Raw genomic sequence first — 19,184 nt, 5'->3', positions numbered from 1 at the left:
GACCGGTTTTACTCATACCCTCCCCATCCGTGGGTCCGGCTTAGCTACTCCTCTGAGCTCTGGCTCGAGTCCTACGTGTGAGTACGTCACACTCGGCACCACCCCGGCTACTAGCGGTTCAAGAGCGGTCCTACACCACAAGTCCAAGCAGTGGCCAAAGTAGTGAGCTCCGGTCCACAATTTAATCGTCGCCCAACGATTCGAATTTGGGACCTTGTGGTTAGAATTGCTGCCCAGTACCACTAGGCTACCACCTTGGTGGCTCTTCATGGTATCTTTGATTAATGTTTTTAGGTTGCTTCAAGTCTTCTTCAATGGGACAGGAGATGTTGAGCAAGAAAAGAACCTGATCATCTCCTGTTCCATCAAGAACATGCCTCTCTCACCTACATAACACCTCTTACTGAAGCTTTCCTTCTAGTTAAATGGACTAGTTGGTTCATATCTTCGCCTAGACGACGACGGAAGCTACATAATTAAAAATTTAATCTATTGTGTAAACTAAAAAGACAAATGGTGGAGGATCATGCATAAGAAAGGGATGCATTGAAATATTATATTACTTGTAGTCTACTAATATACAGGAAGCGTTACGCTTCAAGAATGTTAGTATTAATATTATATCCAAGTCAATGAAAGATCTTGCTCCATTAAAATACATTCATACCAGAAACGAAAGCAAATGCCTACCTTCTATGGATTGTATGAACTCTTCTTTATGAAGTCATTTGTTGCTTGTCCAACGGTAACATGCTCATGGCTAACTATTAGACCTTTTTGTCCTCGTTTCGTTTCTCTCCTCTCGTATGATGAGTTGGTGGATGCTCTCCATTCTGATATGAAGAACAATAAAAAAAAAAAATTGAAGCACATTTTGTAATGTTGCATATTTTGGAACATTCCTGGGATCCGCTGACTGCCTCTCTCTTCTTCTCTCTCCTTTCTTCTTGCCTCTTCTCTTAATTCTTTTCTTTTTTCGTTCATTCTCTTAATAAATTCGGGCCCTGCCGATTTCATTTCACTGGCCCCATCAGATCCCATCTTAATATATTTACAAGCCTGTGGCAGTGCGACAAGTTCTGGAGGCTAGGTGCTGCATGCAGGTTGCACTCGACTGGAAGCTATAATTCCAACACTCACAAACAATAATCTGCACAACTATAAAGGTTGCAGAACTATTACTTATAAACAATAATTTGCAGAACATTCTACCAAATACAAGCAACAGTGCCTAAGTAATGGTAGCAATCAGAAGAATCTGCAGGAGCTTGCAGAATCACAAAAAAGTGCGCATTTGCATGAACCTTTTACACCAACGAGAAATTTAATTGTATTTCACTTCTGATGCTTTTAAGTGTTATAACATACCATCGACAAATTTTGGTCCAGTGACTAGATTACCGTATGGTAAAAAAAAAAATAGCGTACCTATTTTTTCTGTAGCGTCAACAACGTAAAACTTCCGAAGAAAATTTACAGTCAGCTCTCCTTCACATAAATTCTCCTAGTATATATCTTCCGAGACAAACAGCAACCCCCCTACCTAGAAATACTCAAAATCAAGGTAAGAAGAATCATTTGGATTGCTCTTGGCTCCACCAGCCCCACCGAAGCCATTTTGGGCGGTCGTCTTCTTCTCCTTGGTTGCAAACTGCCCGAAGTCCACAGGGTCTGGGATATGCGGCGGGGCGTTGCTTCGCACCAACGCCCAGTTGACCCCCTCAAAGAACGGGTGCTGTTTGATCTCGGTGGCACCCCTCCTGAATGCAATTCGTTTTTGAGGTTCCTTGACAAGCAGGCCGCGGATGAGATCTCGTGCAGCCAGGCTCGCAGCTGGTTCGTCCGGGAACCTCAGCGGCTGGCCGACCACGTTGAAGAGAGTGGCGCGATTCCCCGAGCCCTTGAAAGGGGTCGTCCCATGCAGCAGCTCGTACAGAAAGATGCCGAACGTCCACCAGTCCACTGCACTCCCATGCCCCTCCCCTCGAATAATCTCTGGAGCAAGATACTCATGAGTCCCCACAAATGACATCGATCGAGCGTTCGTTGGCTCCGCCATGAATTCCGGGAGGGGGCCGTTGCCCATGCAGAGGTCTGATTTAGACTTCCGGTTCCTCTTGGGGAGTATACGGGGGAGGAACGTTGATGGCTGGATGCAGCCCTGCACTGCGTGATCGCTGTCGAGGATGCCGAATGCACTGCCATTGCTGCTTGATTGAGTCGAGGGGGATTTAACGAGCGTCGGGCTGACCGAACACCGAAGCGATAAATCAAAGTCGGACAGCATGATATGGCCCTCTTCCCTCACAAGCACATTCTCAGGCTTCAAGTCCCTGTATACAATACCCAGCATGTGCAAGTACTCGAGCGCAAGCAACACCTCAGAAGCATAAAATCTGTTTCGCACACAGAATAAGAAACAAGGAAAAACAAAAGAATTTAAGTTAATCAGATAGTGTGAAGTGTTATGGTAGAAAGTTTTGCACAGGGCTGGTAACTAAAAAAAACAAATCACTGAAGGGAGGGAGGGAGGGAGCTAATGAGGGATTTCTTAATATATACAGAAGAAAGTTCCAAGGATTAACATTTGAGTATGCAAAATGATGTAACATGTCAACCTTTTTCCCTATCAACTGAACCAAGAATGTGGAACATGTAAGGATCTGCTTGAGCCATGTCTTTTGAAAAAAAAAAAATCCCAGATTTTTGTTTCTTCCATAACATGCTTCCGTCGAGACATTGAATTTTGTCCAAAAGGTACCATAAGAAGTACAAATTACGTATTGATTATGACTTCATGCGCATTATCAATTATGCACTGCTGATAATTTTATTTTTTTACTCTTAATCCATGTTTTCCTTTTTTTTTAATATTTAAAGCCCATTTATCCAACACAGAATATAATACCGACATCTCTCGGCCAAGATATGCATAGGAAGGACAAATTTTATTTCACCTGTACCCTTACTTTAAAGAATGTAAACATTCTTTTTTTTTTGAGCAAAAGAGTACACAAGCATGAAAATGAATTTTAATACCTATTTCATGCAATATGAAGACTAATTATAGGGCAATATAAAGAACTGGCTCCTCTTCTCCTCGGAAAATGATGAGCTGAATTCTTAAATGTACTGCTATAACAACGAAATCAAGATATAAGATTTTCTTCTAATACTCCAATCTTCTATGAGATGAATCTTGTTACTCTTTTTATGAGGAAGATCTTGATCTACAACCTAATGATTGTAAAAAATAACATCTACCAATGTACCCAAGGGATCGAGCATACTACCATTCTTGGTTATGAAGCTTATCATATGAAATATATGAAAAGAGTCATTTGATGCCACTTAGACAAGTGATATGAGTGCTTTAACTATGAAGGAGTCAGAAAAATATAACATGGCATCCTTTGAAGACTTTAACATTGTAAAACCTTCATAATTTGACATTATGCACATTGAACAATCAGTTCGTTTAGCTTTCCTCAGAACTCAATAAAGATTCTTACTTTGTAATGTTCACCAGCAAAATATCTAAAGCTAGTATATGGAAAGATGATTGCATCATATTTTGACAGTCTGAAGGCTGAAGCATCTAGGAACATATGTGCTGTGTCCAAACTTCAATAAACCTAAAAATATCTGGGTAATGCTGTTATTATGTGAATATCTCCAACTAAAATAATATGAATGGAACCTGAGTAGATTAGACACACAATAATGAAAATGGGGATAACACTAAGGAACATGATAACAGTCCGGGCATTTCTGTCCTGATATTTCATTAATTGGCATTAAAAGTCATATTTGATTGATGTACCAAAAAAAGTCATATTTGATTCTGTTCCCAATTTTTTAGTTGGGTCGGGAAGATTTCACGTAGCATTTGTCTTTCGATGGGTAATATATCATCAATATTTAGCCAATTCATTTTTTTATATATTCTGGAAAGATTTTTGCTGTTACAAGCAGAATTTTTAGTCCTCCTTCCGAGAGCAAGCAACCTCCGTCATTTGCATTCATGGTGATATATATATTGCCTAAACTACTATGCAACTTATTTGGACTTTTGGCTTTGTGTGCACTCTAATAGGAACAGAACAATTTTCTAAAGGGTCTTCCTTATTATGAAATGCAACATAACTTTCTCAAAGTGGAATAGAAACTCTGCTTTCATTAACCTAATTGGAATCCCTCAAACTTTTCTTTATGAAAAAAAGAAATCTCTGGGCGAAATCTAAGGTCATCCTAACATCCCCTTGCTCCAAGAAGGTTTTGCACAGATTGTATGTTCCCGAGCAACTTGACAAAATTTTGGGATTGCATTGTACTTTATCAGTCTATACAATATGTACAGCTGACAAATTTTTTACTATGTTATTTACTGATTTCTGAAAACAACCCTAAACTGATGTGCCATCGTGGCAAATGATCTTCAAATGAGAGTAGGATAGCATATATATGCATACATACATATATACTTATATGTGTGTGCAAGGCAATAGAATAATTTTTCTCTGCAGCGTTAATACTTCAATTTTAGCATTAAGGATGGCTGCAGGACAGAAAATATCACTGCTGAATCTACAAAATTATTAGTTCACTTTCAGCTGAAGTATTCAGATATAAATTCAGCAGACGCAAAGAGAAGGAGTAGGCTCAATAGAAAGTTAACTAAGACATTGTCTGTCACTGATTGCATGGGGAGGAAGGAGATAACAAGAACCAAGTTGGTGGTATCCGGGAAGGGGCTTCAAGTTAAAATACATAAAGAAAGACTACAAACACCAAGAAAGAAACAAGAGAAGGCAAAAGCCCTAATGGACAAATGCGGAACACGAAAATCATTAATTTAATGAAAGAGTACAGGCAAAATGATATCAAGCATCATACGTAAGGAGATTACGAAGAAAGTAGACAATTATGGAAAAGGAAAAGCCGAAGAAACTTACCGAGCAGCTTGTTCGCTGAAATACTTGTTAGGTTGCTTCTGCCGAAGAGAATGGAGATTGCCACCACTGCAGTACTCCATCACCAAGCAATAAAACTTATCAGTCTCAAAATGAGAATATAAAGTTGGCAAGAAAGGATGATCGAGAAGGCTGAGAATCTCCCTTTCAGTTTGAGCCCGGAGTAGCTTATTTCTACTAATAAGTGAGGCCCTGTCCATCACTTTCATTGCAAAGTAGGCACCAGTTCCCCTAAGTTCAACAAGATACACACTTCCAATGTCACCATAACCCAAGCGCTTGAGGAGCCTAAAATGACCTAGGCCAATAGGAGATTCTCTAGCATTCGCCAATTGAATTGCCTCCCAGCGACAATCACCTCCTGTATGCCGCTTGACCGGGACAGAAGTGCTGCTGTCTATGCTGTTACTTCGAGTGCTGTTGCAGCTACCATGACTAGGGTTGGTACAGGAGTCACTCAGCTTTGCATCACTAGTCTTTGTGCCCACTGTTGCCATAGTCACCCCTGTTGATGAGGTACGAGGTGATGTTGAATTTGTTTCAAAAATGGTTGGCAATTTGGGGCTAGGACAAGGGCTTGGGTAATGGCTTGGGCTTGGAAATGGACTCTTTGTAAAATTTGTGCCATATATGACAACTGGATCCAAGTTTTTATTGTGATGTGATGCTTTTGCTGATGTAGCTTCTGAAGTTGCAAGGGATCTCGGACTCGGACATGGATTAGGGTATATGCCTGAGCCAAGGTCAGGTTCTGTTGTTCTTGTTGAATCGATGTTGTTATTGCAAACTGGATCTATTTTATTGTCATCAAATGACTCCTTATCTGATGGCATGGTATTCATCTGAAATTTCATATGTATGAGAATGACATTAGTGATGTACGATTAACACCTCCCTTCCTCTCAGAGAGAGAGAATGATATTAATAATGGATGCGCATCTAGAACGTACAATTTGCCAAAGCATGCAGTTCCGTTACGGAGAAAAGAACTAAATACGAGTTACATTTCATATAGAGAATGCGAAAGAGCTAACAATTTACTAAGCATGCAAGCGTGCAATCAAAAAAGAACCAGAATAACCTAAAGGAACACAAAACATCAATGACTCAATGTTACAAGCTTTTGTTTTTTTTTTAATCATCAATGAAATGTTTGATGGTTTACCTGCTATTAGCTCAACTTTTTTCCAGCTAATTCTTCAAATTGACTACCATACTTACAAAAACTGTATTTACTAAAATATATATCTATCTCAAGGTCCAGGTTAACAATTTAATAGAAAAGGATAAACAAACAAGGACAAAACGACAGAATTTTTAGAGAAACTTTTTCAGCTCAAGATTAAACACAATAGGGGCTTAAAAATACCAATCAATAAACATCTGCCTTGTAACAAAATCAACATGCCAAAATGCACGGCACACCAATCATGCCATGATTAGAATTTTCAATGTGATAATAGCCTTACGACATGGTTAATTACGACAAAAGATGATAACTTGAATTCTTGAAATTAACAGTCGCGAAAAAAGAAATAAAGAGGAGCACAGAACTAACCAACGTACCAAATATACTTCCAGGATCTGAATCACTTATGAATTTCTTCTCAGAATCTCGTAACAGCCTCACAAAGAAATGCCCTAATTCTCTCTGCCTCCTCCTCAAAAAGCACCGGCAGAAACCTCTATCCGTGCACAGAAAAACTAATAGGAAAATTCCACCTGGGTTCGGGCAACGGGGGCTTACTCCTCCGAACCCATCAATGGAGCTGCAAATTACGGAGAATTCGTGGGGCGGAGAGCGGAAAAAAGAGTGGGGACGAGGGAGAGGAGAAGAAATGAAAGGGGAGGATATAAGCGAGCCAAGAATTGAACCAATGGACGGAGGCATTGCTAAATATAAGAGAGAAGGAATATAATTTTAAACGGGAGGGGGAGAGACGTGGGAGGGGCGCAGGAAAGATGGAAACGGTCGCCCGGGGGAGGAAAAGGAAATGGACGGATGGGCGATTTATTCTGGCGAAGGCGTGGCGGGAAAGAATCGAATCACAGCGCGTACACGTGTGATTCTCTGTACGGGTGCTTCGGTTTAAGCCACTTTGCCGACCGTTAACGAAAACAAAGTTGGATATTTTTAGAAACCTGAAATGCTAAAATTTTCTTTGCACAAAACAAAGTTGCATCTAAAGGAGGAAGTACTCAAGAACTGCCAAATTAGAGAACTAGGGTGTTTTTAATTCGCAACAAGTATACTCTTACGAGTCTCTCTGGTACCTTGATGAAAATTTTAAGTTCTCATCCACCTCCTCCTATTGAGATCATGCATGGAAAAATTGCAAACTCTTGCACTTTGCGCTTTTGAGATATCCTCATGAATGGATCTACGAAAGAGGCGTAGAATGGCTGATGATTACTAATAGGACTCTTGAATAATATGTAAAGGCGTGCTTTTAACGGTTCTCGTATTTCGATATGAAAAGGGTGAGCTCCAATGCAATGATAAAGTTGTTCTATTGTGACCTGAAGATTATTAATTCGAAATATGAAAATAGTCTTTCTGCATGCAGAAATAAGACTTCATATGTCTGATCTTCCTCGAACCTCATAATAACAAGAGTTTTAGGCACTAAGCTATTCCTTTTCTATATAATTCAATATGAACATATTTTAATTTGTTAGATGTTTAGTAAAAAGAATTAGTTGTCATGTATTTAGTGGTCTTTTAGAGTGGCAAAATGCAACTTATTTTTAATCATAGGCCATGATAATGTTTCAAAAGCAAATGGCATTTCTCTAAAAGGTGGTCGCAGAAGGATAGGGTATAAATGATCCATAAGAATAGGCCTTTCAGCACCAGATATGTCGTCATAATCACTAAAGTAATTAATGATCACCTCATCAAGTAATTAATTAAGTGCTCTTAATTTATAAATTCACAAGCCCTAGCAAAATTGCTTCTTGCATCCCATTAATAAGTTAATATTATTTCCGTAAATTTTATCATTCTAGACAACCTAGTTGTTACTCCTTTTGTTGGATTCCCTGACCTTGGAGGGAAACATCACATAAAAAGAATGGCACCCATGAATCCATGATTCAAAGGAAGTCCATATAATTAACTATTTATTTAGAAATTTGATGGGATTTTTAAAGCGAAGCTCCTTTCCAAAATGCATATGCAGAATGAAAGTAAAACAAAATCGAGTAAATTGCTAATTATCACCTCTCAATCTGTGCATAATGTGAGATATCTACCCGACATATCTTTGGCAATAAAAGCTAATTGCATCTAATGAACTTATTATCAACTATTCTTGTTTAAGATGTCTTTCTCTCTCTTGACGTCGCTCCAATTAATTAGAACACAAGTTCAGCAATCAAGTAGCTAGGTTGCTGGTAGCTTATTCTACCTTAAGGTTTGATTACATATTCAATTATGAAAAAAATCCCTAGGATTTTGATCATGGGTCATGTCTTAGTAATTGTGCATATATATGGGAACTAAATTACTTAATTTGTTGGTCTGCTAATTAGTACTAATACAGATTCCTAATTCAAAATTTGCTATTTGATAATCAATCCAGTTCCTGAAGAGTAGGATTAGAGATAATTTTCTAAAAATTTAAATAGCAATTTTCTAAAATGAAAACTAACTGTTCTAAATTTTATTAGAATCATTATGATAGATGTTTGAGTGCCTGTTAGAATCCAACTTCATTACCATATAAAGGTATGTGATAAGAATCAAGATATATATATATACACCACTCAATTTGTTGCTATGGAGAAATTTCATGAAACATCCACCATTTCCTTTTATTCTTTTTTTTTTTGAGAGGACAGAAATACTCCTTCGTGATCTCTTAACTAAGTTTGTTTCCTAACCGCGCAAAGCCCCAAAATCTCAATCTCACTATAAACGCAACAACCCATCTTCCCGTTCTCCCTCACCAAGTAGTTCAAATATCATCACATAGATCTTCTTTAACTCTTTTTTTGTTTTTTGTGGTACATCGGCCGCTCACACAAACCTCGAATGAGCATGACTAACATAGTCAAAAAAAAAAAAAAGCTCAGTGTTGGAGGGACAGATACATGACAAGTCCAGAGAATCTTTCCGAAATGTTAGGCAACAAAGGAGGCGACTTAGTCAGCTGCCCTAGCTTTAAGTTCTCTCTTGGACACTAAATAGCATAGTTTGAGTCGAAGTCTTCCTCTTAACCGTCATCCATTGAAAAAAATAACATATTATGTTAGTGATTATAGGCCTGTTACTCAGCTCCAATTCATTTAGCTGGTTGGAAATGGGCAGTCAATTAATGTTCTTAAAGATCCTCGGATATCCACCATTCCCTCTAAGCAACTGGCCCACTCTCATTAATATGAACTTTCAAATTGCTGACTTACAAGTCAGTGATTTGTCATCATCTACTCGGCGCTCGAATCTGGAAATGATCCATAAATTATTCTCAACTGGAACGATGAACCGGATATGCAGTATGCCTCTTGCGCATAAAGACTGATATGATCAATTAACATGGGGGCGTAGCAGGCTTAATCATATTTTCTCTTAAAGACATATATCCTTTAATCAAACAACCACAGCAGTCGGGTTTGCATCTTTCTCTAAAATGGATGTGGACTCTGAATGTGCCCATGAGGGTCAAATTCTTTTGGTGGAAATTTCTGTGGAAAAGATTGCCATGCAAAGATCTACCAACTAGAAGGGGAATTGTTGATGATAGGATGATATTTTGAGACTTATGTCATGATACTGCGGAGGATAGCCTTCGTGTGATTTTTGAATGCCCTTTCGTTTCCAGTTGGTGGTACCAGCTGAAATGGGCATCGGCAATTGATTTCGTGCCGACTTCTTTGCCGGGTCCATTGCGGCTGTTTTGTTTGCAGCCGGGCGCGGAGGAGGAGCACCGATCTCTGACGGCAATGTTTGCTTGGCTGATTTGGACAGCTCGAAATAAATAGATTTTTCAAAACACTACACAGTCTTGTGCGGAGGTTTAATTTAAAATAATTAAAATTTTTATCTTTAGTTGTTTTAAATATTTTAAAATAGCTTGTTGTAAGCTGTCTCTTTCAGAAGAACTTAGATAGAGCCTATTTAAAAAGTCTCTGACGGCAATATTTACTTGGCTGATTTGGACAGCTTGAAATAAATGGATTTTTCAAAACACTACACAGTACTGTGCTGGAGTTTTAATTAAAAAAAATTAAAATTTTTTATCTTCTAAACTTTAGTTATTTTAAATGCTTTAAAATATCTTGTTGTAGAACGCCTCTTTCAGAAAAACTGAGATAGAGTCTATAAATAGACTCAATCCGATTTCTCTTTTTCTCACTGATACTTTGTCTCTTGAGTTTCTTCTATGGACAGAGAATTTTTTCACCTTTCAACTTTTTACTTTCTATTTTTTTATTTTTTAGATATCTGAAGGAGTCGGTCCGGTCAAACTTCTACAGCGTTCGTGCTTGTTAAAAGATAATCAGGCTGAGTCGGATTGTTGTACCTTGAAAATGAGTTTGCTGCAGACTTGCACATAGGAAGCGAATCATATTTTTAGGGCAGTATATATCATACGCCTTGATCTAAATAAATTCTTTCCAATTTTCTTTTAATTTTATTCTAGTAGATTATTCTTTTACAATACTTCTATGAAATAAAGATATAGCACTTTTTAAACAAAATATTTTCAAATACCTTAGGCATCTAGTGAGAAAGAGCATTCATCTACCTTACATGCAAGAAAACAGCAGAAGATCAGTTCCCTCTTAAAGTTCCTTCATGGCACGGGGGCAGCTGCAAGCTGCGTAAAAATGGCAGCACAACAACCCACTCAGTCTCCTGGCTACCCCCTCCTGGTAAATTTAGATGCTGTTGTAATAGAAGATAGAGCGGCTGCTGGGCTTGTAATTAGAAAATAGTGAAGGCCATCTCAATTTAGAGCTGGCGGCAAGTCCTTGAATGGAAACTAGATTGGCACAAGTTTATGTTATCCCACTCTTACCACGAAGCCAACAGAGCAGCCAGATTTTGTGGCAAAAATGCCATTGCAAGGGGATGATTGTTTTTGGAATGCTTGTGGGATGATGCTTGTGGCATTGCCCATAGAAGAAGACAGATCACAGCGGCTAGGGAGGGAGTATGTTCGTATAGCTTAAGAAATACATATCCATATCTTCTGGCTCATCAGTTGTTTATATATGCCTGGGAATAGAGCAATGTAGTTGCTTTCAAAATCCTGTTGACTGGTGCTGGTGTGTACCTGTATCCTTTTTTTTTTTTAGGAGGATGTACTTCCCAAGGGTCAGTCGCAGACTTTCGGGTTCGCCTAGTGATGCAGAAGTTACAGGATATTATGTTACAAGGATGGGTTGTATGTGTGTTTGTTTGCAATGATCTTTTAATGCATTAAATCATACTGCAAATTAGTACATTCTACTGATGAAAAGTCGATTAGATAATATCCTTCTGTAAGTATTTTTATATTTGAGTCTAGCCAGATATACATATAAATTTGAGCATATGTTTAATATCCATACAACTATTCCATCTGTATCTAAATATTCGATTTTATTTATAATTTTTTTAATTTTATATAGCACTTATTAATTTTTTAAAAAATAAATAATCATATTAACAAGCTCCTAATTTAATATACCTTCTATCCAATCATATATTTGATTTTATGGTCATAAAATTTAACTATCCGACTTATATACATTATTATATTCGTACTTTCAGTATCTAATATGTATTCTTATCTATCTAAATAAATATAAATATAAATTTTTATATTTAATTAATATTTATATCCATATTAATATTTATCAAGTATAAATGATATGAACATGAATATATCGATACCTAATTTTATCCCTCTTGCATCCTATATTATTTCACAAATAACTTAGGTCAAGAGCAAGCTACCTTTCATAAGATTCGATCTTTTCAAATGAAAGCCTCACCCTCCTCCTCCCCATCTTGGGCCCTCCATCCAGCGGTCCCCACCCCATCCTCTAAAACTTCTCCTTCCTTCTTTTCCTTCCTCCCTTCCAAGCCACCCGCAAAAGCATGGCTTTCCGAGCCCCTTTCCCGGTTCGAATTTAAAAGACCCGTGATCCACTCACCTCCATCAAGCCCTAATCCCCAGCTACCGCTCCGGTTATATACGGTTGGTTATGGGAAAAGACGTCGCCTCTTCCCCACCTCAGGTGATCACAACCAGACGCGATTCAAATCAAGAGAGATCCACGTGGGCGAGCGCAGCCCCGCTCCCCGCTCTGAGATCGTCGCCTAAGACGGACGGCTATGATCTTCTGAGAATTCAAATCCAACCCCTTCCCTCCATTAAAAATAATAAAGAAGAAAATAAGTAATCCCGATCTCTTTCCCATTCTCCTCCACCTTCCTCTTATTCCGCCTCTCTTGTCCGAGAGAAAACAAAAACCCTTCCCCAGTTCCCGGATCCCCCCTTCTCCCCCAATGCGGAGGACCCCGCAACCCCCCTCCAAACCCTAACCCTAATCCTCTTTTTCTTAGAAATCTAGGGCACGGATAGGGTTTCTTTGTTCCCTTCTTGGCTTCCCCGGCCTTCTTGCTCGATCTCGTAGCAAGAGACGCCGTAGAGGAGCGAGGTCAGGGTCGGGCGGCCCCTTTAGGACTTGGATCTTAAGGTTAGGGTTTCGAAGATGTCGAGCATGGACCGCCGCTCATCGCTCCCTTCCTCCTCGTCCGCCCCCGCTTCCTCGGCGCTGGCGAAGAGGCCGGCGGTGGAGAATGCCGCCAAGGTCGCGGCAGCTGCCTCCGATCAGGCGAAGAAGAGGGTCGCGCTCGGGAACATCACCAATCAGAGCAATGCCGGAAGGAGCGCTGCTCGGCTGCCCGGGACGAAGGGAGTCCATGTGGGTAAAACTGGCGTTGGTTCTTTTGTGCTTTCTTTCTTTGGTAGAATCGTGGGTTGGAATGATTGCTGTTTTGTATAGAATCTAGATCCTTTACCGCATCCTTTTGAGTTCTTTGATTTGTATTTTTTTCTTGGATACTTGCTTTAAGGTTTGACGTGACTTCAGTTTGACTTATGTTGGATTCCTGATATATATGGGATGTTCAGAAGTTACTGCATTATCTATATTTGAAAATTCTTTGAATTGACGACTGAAAGTTGGAATTTAGCCTCTAACTCTCATGTTCATTCTCTAAAGAAAAAATAATACATTAATAGCTAAAGATCTTTGTAGCTTTGTATTTATAGGCTTTTTCCGGGGATTATAATATTCTACAGAGTTCCAGAAGTCTTAAAGAAGGACTTGTGTTTGAGGGTTTAGAATTATCACCTATTCTTATATATGTAAGTTAACATTATTATTCTTTATCATTATATAACCGAACATTACGATGCTTATGAGAGGTAGTTCTGGGTAGATGTTTCATTCTACAGGTATTTGTGACGAATGCTTGAATTTTCAGGTCCTTTTGAAACATTTTCTTGAAACCAAACTTGGAAGATAAATGAAAATGATACTTTTTTCATAATAGAGAACAAGTTATTGTTTTTACAAAAACTATTTTGCTTATGTTTGGGACCTTTCTTTTGTGGATCTTCTTCATCCATCTGCTTGTATGATTTTCAACTTTTTGTTTCCTTGTTACCATTCCCTTGTACTTCCCTTGTCGTTCTTGCAGATCCTTTTTAGAATATGCTCCTTCCTCATGCCTATTTACTAGTTCTTATATTTTCTTGAAGTATTCTCATCATGCTTGTTGGTTGAAGGATCTTTGATGGACTTATTTTTGATGTTATTTCAGGGCCCTTAGCCTAATCAAATTGTTTATGTGGTTAGCATTTTTCAGAAGGAGGCCTAATCAAATTGTTTATGTGCTTAGCATTTTTCAGAAGGTTCCAGTACATTATCTTAATCTTACAAATCTAATTTTTTATGTTGTTAGCATTTTTCAAAAGGATCCAGTACATTATCACAATCTTCCAACAGTTGATCCATAAGAAAAAAATGGAACTACGATGAGTTCAAATTATTCTCCGGGTATTGGTAAAGTCTCACACTGCTATGATACTAGCCTCTAGGATCAAATCTGTGCCTTAGTAAGAACTTCAACATTAGAGACGGAAGAAATGCCTGGAAAGAGTATACCCTTGATTCTTGAATTTGCCAAATCTTCAGAAAAAGGGTTATCTTAAATTGTAAGGTGACATGCATTGCACACTTAAACATGATAAGTTCGTATAAAGAATAATACGAGTTGTGAATAATCATTTAGAAAATTTGCTGAGGCTGAATGACTGAAAACTCCCAGTATAAGAACATGCTTGAGGGAAAATGGTAGTAACAACATGATGTGCTACATCTGGATATGCACATGTTAGTGCACCATGTGCACAGATACTGAAAGACTTCCAGTAATGTTTTGTTAATAACCTTCTGAAAAAGTTTTTTTGATGCATCTAAAAATCTAACCTCTCTTACAGTGCATGTTCAAGAAGAAACTGAATTGGATACAAAATTTAGCTGCAACTACTAAATGCTATGTAGCAGCAGTAAACTGAACCTGAAATTTATATCTAAATTCAAATGTTTTGTTATATTGCATGTTTTTCAGCCTTAACAAGTCTTTTCGAGTCATTTTGCTTGCAATCAGAAATTTCCATTTTTTTTTTAATTTTCTCCAATCTCTAACTCATAATATTGCATGTTTTTAGCTCTTCTTATTAGTTCAAAACTTTTGTTTCATCTAACTCTTTCTGTATTTACTTTCTTGGAGGTTTTTGATGCCGAAACTATTGCCTTTATCCTGATCTCATGGGTTGGCCATTCTGTTTTAGTTTCTCCAATTTGATAACCTCTAAACATGCCTGTGCTTCCACCAATTACACACTTCTCTGACCACCACATATACCCTTCACTGCTCTTTTTGATGGGCATGGCCAGACAGCTAAGGCCGTTTCTTTTCCTTCTTTGTTGAAATTCTTTCTTGTAAATATTTAATCCAATTTTTTTTTAAAAAAATTCTAATTAGAAGGGAAGCACAGCAAGTTCCACGTTGAATGCAAAGAAGGGATCTGTGGCATGTGTTCATGATACAAACTTGCCTAGAAGCTCTGCGGCTGCATCAACCATTGTGAAGCCAGCTGTGCCAATATCTGCATCAGCTGTAGTGAAGCCAGTTACTACCGTATCTGCAGCAGCTGTTGTGAAGCCAGTTGCTACTGTATCTGCATCAGCTGTTGTGAAGCCAGCTGCTACTGTATCTACCAAGGACATTTCACTTCTAGTACATGATGGGCCAACATCCATTGTTGGTACCTCTCTTGCACCTTGCAGTACTGTCATATCTCCCAATCCCTCAGGAGATTCTGTTTCATTGGCTGAAACTATGTCTACATGTGACTCCATGAAAAGTCCAGATTTTGAGTATATAGACAATGGTGATTCTTCAGCAGTTGCTTCTCTGGAGAGGCGGGCAAGTGATAATTTTCATATCTCCGATCATGCAAATGCAGCAGGTTTATCTTTCTGACTGATGCACCCCTTCCATTAATTAAATTCGTGATTTGTATTAACTTCATCATATGCTATTTGGTAAAAGCTCACCTTTTTCTCACTTATGTTCTATGAAGCCAGAAACTTTAAGAGCATCTATGTTCTTGAATCTTGTAAGAAGTCTGTTTGTTAAATTGTTATATGTCCTTATATCAAATAAGTTAGATTTATTTTACTAGGATCTACATGGAAGAGGGATGTTCCTCTGGCAATGGAAACAGACGATGTTTTTGATGTTGACAACAATCACAAGGATCCACAGTTTTGTGCAACACTTGCATCTGATATATACAAGCATCTACGCATAGCTGAGGTGACATTTTCCTCCTTGTGTATGTTTTCTATTCTTTTTGTTTATTGGTCAGTGGGACTTGATCCAATGCAAATTTCTTGATGTGCTGTGTCTTAATATCTTTGGTTGCAGAGGAAGGTTCGTCAGGAAAAAAATCTTATTGTTCTTTTTTATAAGTTCGAGATGCGCAATACTAAATACTACAATTCAAACTTTCATTAGGAATTGTATTTTTTCTCAGTTTTACAGTTTCCTATAGAACTTAATTTTCTGTTAAATGTGACCAAATTCACTAATATTCTCATTCCACTTGTGCCTATTTGTCCACCCATCATGTGATCCATAAATTACTATGTCACTCTTGTGTGAGACATCCACTGGTGTTGAATACTAAAATAATGAAGGGAATTCAAATAAATCTCGGTCACAGTCTTCAGCTCTATTTATTGCTCAGATGGCAGTCAGATAGCAATAATTTCATACATATGCAATATTGCTGCTCCTTCATCATGTATTGATTTGCAAATATTTTATACTTTTTCTGTGTCTGTAAGATTCCATGTGCAGTGAGCGCACATGCTTAGGGAAGTGGCATCCAAAACATGTTGTGGGGGTTGAGTTCCTCATGGTGGTGGTCCTTTAAGGGACGTCTGGCAGAGAAATCCAGTTTATGTTTCTCTATACATGGAAAGAGTAATGCATGCATAAGTGGTCTGCTGAAGTTAGAATCTTCTGAAGAGTACATGAACAATTATTAACTGATAAATGCTGAATGTTCTAGTTGATATGTTTACATGTTAAGTGGTCTCTAAGTTATTGAACTTTACAAGTCAACCTTGTAGCTTGGAATAATTTCACTGATCAAATTTATCTGGCTGTTTTCCGTTAGAGATTTTTTTTTTTTGCATTGGAATATACATGTGAAGTTGTGTGGCTGAGTCCCTGCTTGTTTATTGCTTTGTCTAAACCTCTGTATTTTAGATTGTTGTTCTAGTGTCAAATTTGCTAAAAGCAGGTAATATTTTCATACTAACGTATGATCTGTCTGGATCAACCCTGCTTGTGCTTTTATCTAAACCTTTGATTTTGCTTTTATTCCTGATATCCCAATTGATCTTTTAGAAAGTAGTAACCTTCTGTGCTGTTGGTTGGGTTTTTTTAATTAATTGTTATCTGTTGCATTTTTTTTGGCTCTGACAGACAAAGAAAAGGCCTTCAACCGACTACATGGAAAGCGTGCAGAAGGACATAAATGCAAGCATGCGTGCCATCCTAATAGATTGGCTTGTAGAAGTAATACATTTTCAATAACTAATTCTGAATCCGTTCATTCTTTCAGTGATTAAATCGCCTATCTTCATTCAATTGCAGGTCGCAGAAGAATATCGTCTTGTACCTGATACATTATACTTGACTGTTAATTACATTGATCGGTATCTTTCTGGCAATGAGATGAATCGCCAACGATTGCAGCTGCTTGGTGTTGCTTGCATGCTTATCGCTGCGTAAGACCTACTTCTCTATGCAGTCAAGAATATATTCTTTTGTATGCTTTACTTTTAAGCATCAAAAAGGTGAATTTGATCTTTGCAGAAAATATGAAGAGATATGTGCCCCGCAAGTGGAAGAATTTTGCTACATAACTGACAACACATACTTTAAGGATGAGGTCTGGCAGTCTTTCGAATCCAACTTATATTTTGGTAATTCTGCTTGTGCTGCTTACTTAATGTCCATCTGCGCAGGTTTTACAAATGGAAGCAGCTGTCTTGAAGTACTTGAAGTTTGAAATGACAGCTCCAACAGCCAAGTGTTTTTTGAGGTACTGTATGTAGGCTTTATTTATCATAATGTGTATATGTCTTGCAAAATCATGTATTGAACTGACGGTCTTCTTTTTGTTCTCCAAAGGAGATTTGTCCGTGCTGCTCAAGGATGTGATGAGGTACCTTTATCTTCAATTTTTTCATTAGATTTACTCTTTATTCCTTGTTGTGCAGGCTTTTTCATCCTCTTTGCTTTTCTCTTTCATTGTACTTTTCCAGGTTCCACTGTTGCAGCTTGAGTTCCTTGCGAACTATGTTGCAGAGCTATCACTTCTTGAATATAACATGCTTTGTTATTCTCCATCACTAATTGCTGCTTCTGCCATATTCTTAGCAAAGTTCATACTGCAACCAATGAAGAGACCTTGGGTACATACCTATTGAAATTAGATCACAATTATTATGTCTGTGGAAATAATTATCTAGGTTCTCTCGCATTGAGGAAAAGTTCGTAGGCATCACTTGTTTCAACTGCTCAAAAGTACAAATCGTCCTACATTGTCAATGTAGATGTAGAACCAACTTCCGTTCCATCATGTTCAGATTCCACAGTATGGATCTAATCTTTTTTATCTTTCCCCTTGCCGATGTTGCAGAACGCCACACTTGTTCATTACACTTTATATAAGCCATCCGAACTCTCTGATTGTGCAAAGGCTTTGCATCGTCTTTTCCTTAATAGTTTTGGAAGCAGCCTACCTGCAATCAGAGAGAAGTACAGTCAACACAAGGTAATTCCACCTTTTCAGCTGCTGATAATTTTTGTGCAAACTATCTATTCAGACTCATCATAATTACATCTTTTGATTTTCTCAGTTCAAGTTTGTGGCGAAGAAAAACTGCCCTCCTTCAATACCTTCAGAGCTCTTTCGAGATCCAATCAACTAGAAGTCAATTATGCAGCATCAAATCCAATTCTTTGTTGGAGTATTCTGCCTCATGAGTTAACCACTGATTGAGCCCACTCAACTGCTAGAGGCTGCAGTATTCTGTGCCTTGAGCATTGCTATGCTTCAGTTATGTGTAGATTTCATCATGCAGACAAACCTTTTCTATCGTTAATTTTATGGTTGTGGTTCTGGCGCAATGTCTGTTCTAGATGTGTTGGTGCACTTTGCCTAGTAGTATCACCATAGTGATCTCTTGGTGTACATGGAAATCTTGTGCTAGATTCTAAGCTAGAAGCATTCTAAAACCAAGTTACCTTAACCAGGGAGAGCATAAACTACTGGGTATGCGGGTGCCCTCTTTCTTTGTTTTCTAGATTATCATGGTCTGTATTTTGACAAACTACTGCATCCCTGATGCCAGATTCGGAGCATAGATAGTCACAAGCCAGTTACCTTGCTGCAAGGCTGTGATAGAGGTTGGCATGACTGAGTTTGAAACTTGTGTTTCTCATGTTGTTAATAAGAGTTTGCTGCTGAAGTTGTCTACAAAAAATTGTAGAGCAAGACAGTAGTGTCTCTGTATCTTTTAATCTACTTGGATAACTGTACTTGTTAGTGCTTTATAAAA

At 38.2% G+C, this 19,184-nt stretch overlaps 2 protein-coding genes across 3 annotated transcripts; one reads left to right on the top strand and one right to left on the bottom strand.

The window, feature by feature from the left end:
* Positions 1-1,422: 1,422 nt before the first annotated feature.
* On the bottom strand, positions 1,423-5,943 carry LOC103702589 (serine/threonine-protein kinase RHS3-like). Its single transcript, XM_088722277.2, has 2 exons — positions 4,956-5,943; positions 1,423-2,396 (listed from the first exon to the last, which is right to left on the bottom strand). Exons 1-2 carry the CDS (start codon positions 5,825-5,827, stop codon positions 1,544-1,546), a joined length of 1,725 nt encoding a protein of 574 aa, XP_088578403.2. The 5' UTR covers positions 5,828-5,943; the 3' UTR covers positions 1,423-1,543.
* A 6,424-nt stretch (positions 5,944-12,367) lies between these two features.
* On the top strand, positions 12,368-19,184 carry LOC103702523 (cyclin-A1-4-like). 2 transcript variants are annotated; one of them, XM_008784990.6, is made up of 11 exons: positions 12,368-12,893; positions 15,025-15,511; positions 15,728-15,861; positions 17,041-17,133; positions 17,212-17,345; positions 17,434-17,509; positions 17,586-17,662; positions 17,752-17,785; positions 17,886-18,035; positions 18,263-18,397; positions 18,483-19,184. In XM_008784990.6, exons 1-11 carry the CDS (start codon positions 12,681-12,683, stop codon positions 18,552-18,554), a joined length of 1,605 nt encoding a protein of 534 aa, XP_008783212.3. In that variant the 5' UTR covers positions 12,368-12,680; the 3' UTR covers positions 18,555-19,184. The 2 variants fall into 2 exon arrangements, with proteins under 2 accessions (XP_008783212.3, XP_038984990.2); XM_039129062.3 differs by having other exon boundaries at positions 12,546-12,893; positions 15,028-15,511; positions 18,483-18,875.

Source organism: Phoenix dactylifera, chromosome 5 (assembly GCF_051530095.1).
Source record: "Phoenix dactylifera cultivar Ajwa chromosome 5, Ajwa_hap1_PhDact_Kaust_v1.1, whole genome shotgun sequence".
Lineage (NCBI taxonomy): Eukaryota > Viridiplantae > Streptophyta > Magnoliopsida > Arecales > Arecaceae > Phoenix > Phoenix dactylifera.
The sequence above is the reverse complement of the archived record's forward strand: the minus strand, read 5'-3'. Positions and strand labels throughout refer to the sequence as shown.